The 12,993-nt window shown below is 43.0% G+C and overlaps 1 protein-coding gene across 4 annotated transcripts in view; it reads left to right on the forward strand.

The window, feature by feature from the left end:
- The window catches only part of CFLAR (CASP8 and FADD like apoptosis regulator), a 36,308-nt gene extending 29,978 nt beyond the window's left edge, over positions 1-6,330 (forward strand). For all 4 annotated transcript variants that reach the window (XM_084642606.1, XM_084642607.1, XM_084642605.1 and 1 more), the window contains 2 exons: positions 2,003-2,516; positions 3,422-6,330. In XM_084642606.1, coding sequence (XP_084498732.1) covers positions 2,003-2,516; positions 3,422-3,560 — 653 coding nt within the window. In that variant the 3' untranslated portion in view covers positions 3,561-6,330. The remainder of the gene's footprint in view (positions 1-2,002; positions 2,517-3,421) is intronic.
- The last annotated feature ends 6,663 nt before the right edge of the window (positions 6,331-12,993 follow it).

Consider the following 12,993-nt stretch of genomic DNA (forward strand, 5'->3'; position numbering starts at 1 on the left):
CTTATGTTTTTGGTGTCGTAAGTTCTGGTCTCCATGCCAACTCTGTGTGGTTTGCTGGGGATAATAGCATGTACAGCTATTGTTGGCTACAAGTTACGTTCGCAAGTAGCTCAACCCCCTTTTCTTTTGCCAATTTGGGACTTCTAAATTTCTGGGGGCAAAAAGCAATCCGACTTTATGTCTGTAAAGTGCTACGCACACCTGTAGCGCTCATAAATAATAGAAAATATTTTAGAAAATGTATCTGGGGAATGTGGTTAAGAGAGAAAACAGGGAGGTACAATTCTAAGTGATTTGTGGTAGTTAATGGTTCAGTAAACATTAAAAGTTACTTGTGGTTTCAGTCTCCAAGATCTGATTGTCTAACATTAGCCAATGACCCAAAAATAGTTCTTCAGAGCCTAAAATGCTCTCTTGCAGTATTGTTCAAACAGACAGCAGAGTTAAAATCTGATGTCCTCCCATGTCTGCAGTTAACTTTTGGCATAATTACGAGGTTTCATTTGCGGTGTTCTGCCTTTTGTTGATGAGAACGGTCTGTCAGTTGTCTCTCTCTAGAAATCTTTCTTCACCAGGTTTGTGTGATTTAGTTGACTCCACTGTCCATTCTTCCTTTAGCATTGCAAGGATGAATTAATGCTGTGTCTCATTCCAGCAGCTGAGCTCTGTACCTTGCCTCAGCACCTCTTTTTAGTTCTGTCATAATAGCCACTTTGAGTAAATTTTCACAGTTAGAGACGGGGAAAACCCCTGTTATGCTGTCCAGCTCAGCTCCCTGCCCGTACAATTTTGCTCTCCGTAGTACGCTGTCTATCATTCTGTCCAGCCTGATTTTAAAAGCCCTAAGCCACTTCTTTTGGGACTCTGGGCCTGATCCAAAGCCCACTGCAGTCACAGTTTAATGCATCTCACATTTATGAAATACCTGTGGTGACAGATATGGCAATTTCCTGCAGTATCCTTGAGAAACCTTGTTGAATTAAGCTTAAGTATCATTGGAGTCAGTTGTATTAAATGCAAAGTTTATGTGGGTGTGTGACCTCTCTAGGGCGGGAAGATAGGACGTGTGGCCTGGGAATGTAGTTCAGAGGACTATATTAAAAAAGTGCCAGACAAGAATGGACTTTTGGGAAAATAAATGTGAAATGGATTTCCTGGGAAATACCTAGAGGGAGGTTAATGCAACTTCCCCACCTCCAGTTATACAAAACCTCAGCCTTCTGAAGTTACACCCTGATGAGTGGGTCATTGTCTGCTGATTACCTGCTCCCAGAGACTGGAGATCAAAGGCCTTACCTGTATAAAGAAATGACTGAATTGCCTAGCCTGTGTTCTGGTTCTGAATCTGAGACAGCTATGAACTTATAAACATGGGGAAAATCCAGCTGTGGGTTTTGAAGGTCTGACACCTACCAGAGCCCAAGATTGGAGTTGAGGTGACCTCTGGTAACCTTCCCAGCATGTGTGCGGGTTCTTTTATTGTTTTTAATGTTTTCTCTCTGTAATGCTTTCACCTTAAGAATAAATCTTCTTGCTTAGAAAGGACTGTGTGGTAATTTGTACCTGGGGGTGATACATTGGTCATAGCCTCTGGAGAGAAAGCAAAGTGCAGATGCTGACCTTTTAGGCAATCTGGCTTGCTGTAGGCTGACAACTGTGCAGCCTCAAGAGAGAGTGAGACAGGTCTCTGCCCAGAAAGGTGATGGCTGAGGAGCTGGGAGCCTAAAGCAGGTGCCCTTGGTGAAGGAATACAAGTGCACTTATCCTGAAACTGTGACACTTTCCTCATATTCAAGATAGTATGTAGACATCATCATGTGTGTAATCCATTGTGACACTGATATCACTGCAAAGACTCTAGATTTTGGCTGAATTTCTTTAGTGAAACAAACCGCTTGTTTTTCCAGTAGTGAAACACCATGATATTAAGAGCCTTTCAACATGGCTGATATTCACTGAGTGAAATACATTCACTTTAACAAATTCCTTCTTCTTTTTCCAGATATACTGGAGGACACCTTTAAAGCTCTAGGCTTTGAAGTTCACTGTTATCGGTATTTAAGTGTGGAAGCCATGAACCAAACGTTCCATGAAGTTGCAAGGCTGCAAAAGCACAGAGACTATGACAGCTTTATTTGCATATTGGTCAGCCGGGGGAGCCCTCAGAGCATCTTCTGCACAGACCAGACCTTTCCTGGGTACCCCTTGGATCGGGTGAAGAATTTTTTTACTGGAGACTCATGCCCTGAACTCCTAGGGAAACCAAAGCTCTTCTTTATTCAAAGCTACATTGTGCCAGCAGATCAGCAAGAACCCACCAGTCTGCTGGAGGTGGATGGGAATGAACAGAAAATCACTGCCAATACCAGAAGACCTTGGAACTGTAGTATTCCCCCAGTAGCAGACATCTTTTGGAGTCAATGCAAGGTGGATGTGTCTGTGCTAGAAAGGTCACCCAGCTCCTCCTCCTCTTATCTATGCTGTCTGGCTCAGCTCCTGCGCAATCCTCATAAAAGGTAAAAAAAAACAAACCAAAAAAACCCTTTTCATTCAATTTATTGCCCCACAGCAAGAGAGCTGAGGTTTCATCCTGCTTAGTACTACAGAGCACCTTGGTGATGTGAGAGACAATAGAGGAAGATGGTGCCAAGGTCTGGAGGGTTAGTCTAGGTGGGCCCAGACCTACAGGGTGCAGGCCAGGTACTCTAGAAATGGGGTGGAGCTTCTAATTCTGGAGCGGAGTAAAAGGGTAATCCAGAGCTGGGGGTTGCAAGGTTACTTCCAGCATGGGAGAAGAAGGTCCAGTCCTGGAGAGGATATGTGAACAGTCAGGATTCCCATGCTGTTCTCCTACCCCCAACAGACATCCCCAACAGGCTATTGTCCAAACTGAGAGTTGTCTTTAAATAACAGAGTCCTTAAGCAGTACTGTACTTAGAACTATAAACATTTAGCTAGAGCTGCTTGCTGGTGTTTTGTTGTTGTTTTTTTTTAATTTCCCTGCAGGACCTCTTGACCTTCCCTTTTTAGTTCAGTTTTCCTCAGAGAGCCATTTATTACTCTGAGTTGAAGCTAAGCTAAAGAGATCCCACCTGGTCTGGCAGCCAGGTTCAGTGTGAGTCAGCAGAAAAGCTCTGCACATCCCCACAGGGTCCTAAAATCTAAAACTTGGTCATAAGATGTCAGGAATGGAAGGAGTCCAGTCCTCCATGACATGCTAGTAAGTTTGTAGTATAAGAGATCCTGTCTGATAAATGCATATGTAACCTCAAGTTTGTGATCTCTACCTCTGGTATTAAAGACAGAGATTGGAAACATTCCTCTCGCTGAGCCTGGAGCTGCTTGTCCTCTGGTGCCGCCTTAAGTTAAAAGGGATGATCTCCTCCATTCACTTGTGAGAATTTTATTTCTCTCTTTGCAGAAAACTCCCCCTATTGGATATCCATATTGAGCTGAACAGCAGAGTGTATGATTACAACAGGACCTTGGATCCACAGCAACAATACTCACTCCTGCTACAACACACCTTGAGGAAAAAACTCTTTTTTCCCCCCAGTTAAAAGCTAATGGAAATTGCATGGGACACGATGTTAAGACGCGGATATCCATGTGGGCTTTTTCTTCAATTGTCATTATTCCAGGCATTTCTGAAGTGCCTGAGTTGCACCAGAAGTCCACAAGTAGTTAGTACAGCTCACAGAGCGCTGGTGTGTTATGCTCCCACTTAACAGACAGGCTCTCACATTCTGAACTAACTTCAGCTTCCCAGTGGTCCCAAGATGTAGCCCTACCTGAAGTGCTTTACAGTAATCTAATCTCTCAGTGACAAAAGCCTAGGTAAGGGAAGCCAGGCCTGCCTCTGAAATAAAAGGTCACACTTGCCAAACCGGGCACAGATGGATAAATGTGCTCTTTGCCACAGCTGATCCCGAGTATCCAGCAGCAGCCCAGGATTGGATTAGACTGCTAATCTGTGAATCTGGCTAGCAAATAACCGCCACGTTTGACCAAGCAGAGGAGTTTTTGTAGCTAGCCCCGTTCCTCGGGCTGCTTGCTCCCACCCTTCTAACATTATTTCAGTCCCATCTAGATTGAGCCTCAGCCAGCGAGACTTAGTACATGCTCCAGTCTCAGGCAGAACCAAGTCACCCATTCCACTGCACCTTCAGACTCAGTCATAAGGGCAACGTACTACAGACACTGCAATCTCTTCACGTGCACAAGGTTCAGTTCTCCTGTGCCACTGCATTTCTACAAGGCAAAAGACCTCTGCTTAGTAATTTTATTTTTTTTTAATTACCTTCTCCATTCCCTAAGGGAACAATAAGAGATGGGATTACCATAAGTGTAACAATTCCTTTCCCTTCCACTATCTACAAGGCCCTGATCCTGTGCGCTCTGAGGCAAGTGAGTGTGCATGTGAGTACTTTTGATTGACTCTCAGTCTTTTTGCAGGATTGGGGCCTGGATGAGTCATTTTTAAGCTTCTGTCACTGGCCTGACTGTACTTCCATCCATGACATGGTCCCATCTCCCCCCCCCACCCCAGTCTACTTAAAGTAAGTAAACACACAAACCCTGTTGGGAACTATTTAACTTGGTACAGCTTCCTGTGTAGCAAACAAACTAAGGCCTTGTCTACCCTTAAAAGGTTTTCTGGTATAACTATACCAGCAAACTCTCCTAGAGTAGATGTAGTTGATATCAGTTATACTTGTTGCTGATATAGCTTATGCTAGTTCCCCTAGTAAAATAAGCCATGGTTGCAAAAAGGACATTATTCTTGGTATGCCTGCATCACACAAGGGGCTTTTGCCAACAGCTATGCCAGCAAAATATAACATCCCTAACTGACAAAGCTATGCAGGCAAAACTTTTAAGGGTAGACCAGGCCTAAAAGAGGGCTGCCAGAGGTGAAATGCTTGGTAGCTTGGCCAATAAGTTTGTTTTAGAAGTGGCCATTCTGCTTCCCAACCCCACCATGTATCACCTGCTGTGGGCTTGGCCATGACTTTCAGTAACACTCCCTTGAAGCCAGACTGCTTTTAACTTTCATCCAAAAAAAGCACAAGCCTAGAAACAGCTTCTGCAGTCGAAACAGTGGAAGTTTAGCAATTAGCCCAGTGTTGGGCAAAATGTGGCTGAGGAAAGAAGACTACGGAGATGCTGTAGAGAAAAACACATATTTATTTATACTAATATATAATTTTTGTGTAATAGAAATGTGTACATATATAATACATATTAATATCTTTATTTTGTATGTGTTCTAATTTTTTAAAGATTAACACTTTTTGTTTAGTTTGTGTTTTAATTTCATATTCATTCTGATTTTATGCATATTATATATAGAGGAGGAAATGAGAGATTGTGATAGGAATAAGGGGAGTGGTTGGTAAAAGTTTGGGATGAGTGTGACTCATGCCATGTTGTCAGCCCACCGCCACCCAGAGTGGAGTCCCTCCCTGGACCCTGCGCGGCTCGGGGGCTGGACCGGGACCGGGACCAGGACAGGAGGAGTGAAACTTCCACGGGCTCGTGGGGGGAGCCAGGCCGAGCAAGGGAGATAAGAAGGGGAGGACTTAAAGTGACAGTGCGCTCACTGTCTCACACTTCCCTTACACACAGAGACTGCCTCTCATGAGTCACAGTCCCCCAATACAGATTGTCTCACACGCACACACTCACTCCCCAACACCCACTTACACAGTCCTCCAACACACAGTCAAACACAAACACACACTGGCTCGCTCTCTCTCACACACACTTGTATTGTTGTTGTTATTACTGCTTGGTACTTCCTGTCAAAATGCTTGTGGTGAGCCAGGAGTGACTAAGGGCTGCAGGAGGGCTGTGGCCTCTGGCAAGATGCAGCCCCTATGTGACAGCGCAAAGCCTGTCTGGAATCACTGCTGCAGCATCTGCTACATACAAAGCTTAGTGTGTGTCAGCTATTCTGATCGCTGTCCCTTTACATTTATCAGATACAAGCAGCCCTAAAGGAGCCATTTTTGTAGCTGGCTGATTGCTGTATTTCCTTCCTTCACCGCTGTTCTATTTAGGCTTTTTCTATCTTCTATCATTGATTTGCTTATACACCTCCTAACACAGAGGTGGGCAAACTATGGCCTGCAGGCCACGTCTAGCACACGGGACCGTCTTGCCTGGCCCCTGAGCTCCCGGCCAGGGAGGCTAGTCCCCGGCCCCCCTCCCTCTGTCCCCACTCCCCTGCAGCTACGCCACTGCACGGACAGCGCTCTGGCCCGCCGCTCCTGTTGGGCAGTGCAGCAGCATGGCTGACTCCAGCATGGTAAGGGGCGGGGGGGTGGATAAGGGGCAGGGGATCCTGAGGGGCAGTCAGGGAGCAGGGAGCGGTTGGACGGGGTGGAGGTTCTGCAGGGGAGGGGCAAGTAGGGGACGGGGAGCAGAGGGAGTTGAATAGGGGGTGGGAGCCCAGGGGGCGGTTAGGGGCAGGGGTTCTGGGAGGGGGCAGTCAGGGGTCAAGGAGCAGGGGGGTTGGATGGGTTGGGGGTTCTGAGGGGGCCGGGAAGTGGGAGGGGGTGGATAGGGGGCAGGGGCCAGGCTGTTTGGGGGGGCACAGCCTTCCCTAGCCGGCCCTCTATATAGTTGCGCAACCCCGATGTGGCCCTGAGGCCAAAAAGTTTGCCCACCCTTGTCCTAACATTAGGGCTCTTTCCAAGACCGTCTTTCTCCAGTGCTGTATTAATTAGTGGATCAGCCATGGATCCTGTGCTTTTTTTGTGAAGTATATGTTAATCTCTCTATAGCCGTGTAACGCGCTGTTGAATAGTAAATTCTAGTTGTATTTATTTTGTCAGTTCATTTTTTTATGTCTAACTTTGAATAAATTAATATTTCAAAATTAATGTCCTTCAATAACTTGATGTGTAGAAAATGAAACATTATAATAGACAGGAGCAATTTAAATCAAGGTGATTTAAATGTATTGGGGTTCTTTTTAATCAATTTGAAAACGTCTGCTATTGCAATTTTAGATCATAATTTAGTTTATTATACATCCTACATGCTGTTTTTTTAAATACCACTACTGGTAGAGTCTCTTGTTTGAAATGTACAAAACTGCCATAGGCCTAACCACCAAAAAAAAAAAAAAAAGGCCCTGCTCTTGCAAACAATCAGTTACACAACTTTATTTACATGAGTAGTCCCACTGACATCAATGGAAGTACTCATGTGATTAAAGTTAAACAAGTCTTGAAATAGATTAATAAAGTGATTGAACTTTTTTATATATACACACAAGGCCAACGGTTTCAAAAACAAGAACCCAAAGTTGGGCTCCGGAATCCAAGAATGGGATTTTCACAGTCACCTACGCAATTTAGGACCAAAAGTCCGCTTTACTTCAGGCTGCAAACCATGATAGAAGAGTATAACACGGTCAAAATGTAAATATAGCCTGGGATATTTGTTTATCAATGTTGTGTCTGAGTAAGGATGTTAATGAGGCCCTGGACTTGTCTTTTTCAGCATGAACAGGCATTATAAATGAAAAACTTCTTAGTAGAAAGATCTCTGTAAAATCTGAAATTGTACTAACAGAAAACTAGTTAAAGAAACAAGCACAAAACATCCACTTTGGCAATCCAAGACTATAAAATAGGAAGGAAGTAAAGAACTAACAACATGTAAATAAAAAATATCTGAATTAAATGTTAAAACTTGATTTAAATAAATATATTTACATTTTAAACATTGGATTTTGTAGTTTTAAAAAAGTACAAATGACTTATCCACCCGGCTACATAGTAACCCCAGTTCTTTCCTTGCTTACAGGAATGCAAATTCCATCAGTTTCAGTGAACCAAATCTCTGCTCTCCCCTCACATATAATTCCCAGTGGAGTTACATCAAGGATAGGAGCCTTATGGTGTGCAGAGTGAGGGGTCACTAATACAGACCCACCAGAGCCCCTGGCGAGTCTCTTCTCTGCAACAGTGAGGGCTACAAAGTTGTTTTTTTTTTTTTTTTTAATGGAATCTAGAACGTCTCTCAAAATTACATGATTCCAGCAGTTGGGGCTTCAAGAAAAAGAGCAATTATCAGGAGGCTTATGATCAGATTGTGAGAGTTGGCAAGGCAGATGTCATCTGTATTCAGTGTTTTCCTCAGGAAATGAAATTAGGGGAGGGTGTTTGAATTTAGAGTGGGGTGAGGGCCAAGGGGTGAGACCGTGCAGGTGAAGGTGAGCTGTATGGCACTATAGTAAAAACTGAAAAATGTTTCATAACCATTTTATTAGATTTAACTCATGTTTTAAAATAATCACACAAATTAAAGTTGGCTACTCAAGCCTACTATGAAGCACTACATCTACATCCTTCTTGGTTTCTTGTAATTTTTCACAACTCTGTTAGTGAACTTCTCAAATGCAGTGCGTTCATCTTTAATGGCTTCTCATGTGTCCGGGTACTTCCAGTCCTTCATGATATGTTCATGATCAGGCAGAAAGCAACTTCCTTCAGAACACAAAATTCTATTCAATGAGGAAAAAGAATGCTCAACTGTAGCTGTTGTGACTGGGAATAGCAAGAGATGTACATAAGAATGGCCATACTGGGTCAGACCAAAGGTCCATCTAGCTTAGTATCCTGTCTTCCAACAGAGCCCAATGTCAGGTACTTCAGAGGGAATGAACAGAACGGGCAATCATCAAGTGATCCATCCTCTGTCACCCATTTCCAGCTTCTGGAAAATAGAGGCTAGGGACACCATACCTGCCTATCCTGGCTAACAGCCATTGATGGACCTATCCTCCATGAACTTAACTAGTTCTTTTTTGAACCCTGTTATAGTCTTGGCCGTCACAACATCCTCTGGCAAGGAGTTCTACAGGTTGGCTGTGTGTTGTGTGAAAAAATACTTCCTTTTGTTTGTTTTAAACCTGGCACCTATTAATTTAATTTAGTGACCCCTAGTTCTTGTGCTATGAGAAGGAGTAAATAACACTTATTTACTTTCTCCGCACCAGTCGTGATTTTATAGATCTTTATCATATCTCCCCTTAGTCGTCTCTTTTCCAAGCTGAAAAGTCCCAGTCTTATTTCTCTCTCCTTGTTTGGAAGCCATTCCATACCCCTAATAATTTTTGTTGCCCTTTTCTGAACCTTTCTGAATTTCAATCTATATATCTTGATTGAATTCCTACTTCTTTCATCCCAGGAAACAGCACAAAGTTTGGGTCAAACCACTAGAGATGATAAAGAAGAAGTGAAAGTCAAATCTTCATTCGTTCGTTGTATGACATTCCAATCTATGTTCATATTCTCTATTCTGTCCTGATCACATGGCAGCCCCTTTGCTGGTAGTGTTTCACTCCACTCAACAGTTGATGTTTTATAAGACTGGCATCTGTAAAAGCTATGCAGAGGTTGAGTAGAATCCAGAAGTCTCTGTTGTAGATCTGTAAGAATCAAGTCTATATACTTTTTCAATGGGCTTAACAAACACTTCTTGTCCTCTTCACTTAAGGATTCAATATAAGAACCTTCATTAGTCAACTTCTGGAGTGAAGTCTTTGCTTCTTCCAGTATGATTGATCCAAGTGTCGCTTCTCTTTCTGGACAAAGACCTACTACTGTTGTAGCAGATGCCTGGATGGCATTGTTTAATGACCCAAATGGTTTCATCAGCAGACTTACGAGAGAGAGAGAGAGAGAAAGGTGATAGTCTTCTCTGAACTTAGTAGCAAAAGTAGTTCATCAGCCTCACTACTTAGATCCATCTCATCTTGGTATATACTTTCCCAAGCCAGTAATAACAGTTGCAGTAATTTTAAAACAGCCAAGGATCACTCATGAGAAAGCCCAGGGATTTCTCAGGTTGGACTAATTTGATCATCAGTCCCAGTGTATCTTCTGTTTTCCCCAAGACATTCAGTCCTTTTGGACTCTTGCTGAAAAAAAAGACTATAACGAAGACATGAAATGTATGGCTTTTTAATGTCTTTTGAAGATTCTGCAGCTCGTACTAGTGCAAGTTGGAATAGATAGCCTCTGCAGTGTGTATAGTAGAGATTAGGGTTACACTTTTCTTTGAGCAAAGTTTGTATTCCACTGTCTTCCAGAGAAATTTGCAGCTCCATCAAATGCACAAGCAGAGACATCTATTTGGGGTTCAATTTACAAGCATTTAACTCTAAGATGTGGGTTGTCACAGATGCAGCCAATGTGTCTTCTATAACCTGAGCATCGAGAGAGGCATCTATTGGCCTACCACTGACATGAAGATAACCACAATGACTTAATACTTGATGCCCATTTGCATTGGTGCATTCATCAGCCATGTATGCACATTTTTTTAATGCGGTGAGAGTTCTTCACTTTTTCAACTGCTGAGTCCTTCACTGTTGCACCACGTGCTTCTAGCCAGTCAGTTGAGTTTCTTGCAGAAAGATAGTGAGCATTTGCCAGTCTTGTTTGGAACCAGTTCCAGCTTCAGAATGAACAAGTGACAATGGATTTAACATTGGCCTCCAGTTTATAGTGTGTGGTATCTCTTGCTTAAATAAAAAGTACGATGCGACAGCCATGTTTGTTTGCATAAACTGTGTTTATGTCTCCAGCATTCTCAACAGCCTCATTAAGTACTTCTAAAATTGGCTTTTGCAGTGACTGGCTTCTAAGGTTTTCTGCATGTTGCTGCAGGCCAGAGGCTTGGTGTTTTGCAGACTTTTCATGAAGGTTGTCCATATTGGCTTTGCTGATCAGTCTGACAAACCAAGCTCCTCCATTTTTACTATATAAATCCATGGTACGCTCACATCTTGAATATTGTGTGCATTCTGGTCACCTCATCTCAAAAAAGATATATTGGAATTGGAAAAGGTACAGAGAAGAGGAACTTAAATGCTTAGGGGTATGGAACAGATTCCATATGAGGAGAGATTTAAAAAACTGGAACTTTTCAGATTGGAAAAGAGACTACTAAAATGGGATATGATAGAGGTCTATAAAATCTTGACTGGATAAAGTCAGTAAGGAAGTGTTACTTACTCCTTCACGTAACACAAGAATTAGGGGTCACCCAATTCAATTAATAGGCAGCAGGTTTAAAACCAATATAAGGAAATACTTCTTCACACAACGCACAGTCAACCTTTGGAATTTTTACCAGGGGATATTGTGAAGGCCAAAACTATAACAGGGTTCAAAACAGAACTAGATAAGTTCATGGAGGATAGGTCCATCAATAGCTACTAGCCAGGATGGGCAGGGATGCAACATCATGCTGTGAATGTCCGTACCCTCTGTTCACCAGAAGCTGAGAGTGTATGACAGAGGATGGATCACTTGATTGCCTGTTCTGTTCATTCTCTTTGAAGCACCTGGCATTGGCCACAGTTGGAAGACAGAATACTGGGCTAGAAGGACCATTGGTCTGACTGTTTGGCCATTTTTATGTTCTTATGTAAAAATAAATTATAACATAATAAAAATGTTTAGTACATAAATCCCCAAGATAACAACCTCTCAAAATAGTGACCATGTGAGATAACTACCTTGGCAAATAACGCATTTTAAAAATCTTGGCCTACTAGGAAATGTATATTTCTATAAGTTTCCCAGTCACAAATCTAGCATTCTGGAGCAAAGTCACTAAAATATAGTCCAACAAACAAATGTTCTTTTAACATATCTCTCCCTTCTCCCTCCACCCCCCCACCCCCATTCATAGTTGTTGTCCTTGGTCAATGAAGAACCAGGGTTCAGAGGTGCTTTCACGTGAGTTCACCTCCCACTCTGGGGGGTGGGAGGGGAGAAGGCACCTTGCTCTTTCTTTCAGCCACTTGCCCTCCGGGCACTCACTCTGGCAGTTGTTGTGCATCACTGTTCGCTCCATTGCTCCATCTCTGATGGCCCTGCGCAGTCAACTCTGCTGTCACTTGTCACTGTGACCTCTGCAGTTCAGTTTCTTGAGGTTCCACCTAGCTCTCAGTGTGGGAACCTCACAGCAAGTGCAGGCTGGATAATCTCTTCCACAGAAACACTGTCCCACAGCAGGTTTAAGCATTTAGACCCGATTATCAGTGATTTCAGCTCTAGTGGACACTTAAAAAAACAAAAGACTCTCTATGGAGCCTAATCAACTCTATCTTCAAACAGGATGGGGGCAGATCAAATAGTGCCTATAACTTTTAGGCAGAGTCCACACCACCAAGCAAAACACCTATCCCCACCCTCTCTCCACTAGGATCTGGCATCCCAACCCCCTGTTTAGTGAGTGCAGTTCAATTGAGGGTGACCTGTGTTTAATTTGTAATGAAAGAAGTGCCAGCACTCAAGCAAGTTTTATATTCATCACTGATGTGGCAAGCCCAGAGGTCCTGGGGCTATGAACTGCCAAGCCTAGAGGTGCCAGGGCTCATTGATCACTGGGGCAAAATAGCTCTGTCTGATGGATACCTTGGCAAAGTAGGTGTGTTCATGTAAATACAGTCTGGCCCTGAAGCTTTTTCTCTCCATCCCCACTAGCTGTCAGGGGAGAGCTCATTCAGACCTTGCTTACAAATTATAATTTGAAATGATAAAGTTGGCCAACATTGCTGAAATGAATGGGCCAACATTGTCATAAAAAACAACAGCTGTATGAGGAAGCTAGTCTTTGTTTATATTTTTCAAACCTATTATGTTTTTTTCAGGTACAAGTATTTTATCATATACTGTATATGTTTTGAAGTGTATATTAATGTTTCAATTTCCATTCAAATTTGTAACCAACTAAGTTGGCAACACTGGGTATGTAGTTGATCACTGGAAGGGGCAGGGGGATGTATGGAAATCTGGGGTACGAGGTGTAGGGAAATCCCTGCCGGTATTGCTGAGTACAGCAGAAAGCTTTGAGGGAGCCCTGTTGGAAACGTTGGACAGTACTCACTGGTTTACAGCACAATGGCCCTATGCTAACCTCAGATTGGGGAACATGTGCATGGAGTCTGCATTCAAGTTTCAA

Source organism: Lepidochelys olivacea (assembly GCF_965140295.1).
Source record: "Lepidochelys olivacea isolate rLepOli2 genome assembly, chromosome: 11".
In the NCBI taxonomy this organism is placed as follows: Eukaryota; Metazoa; Chordata; order Testudines; family Cheloniidae; genus Lepidochelys; species Lepidochelys olivacea.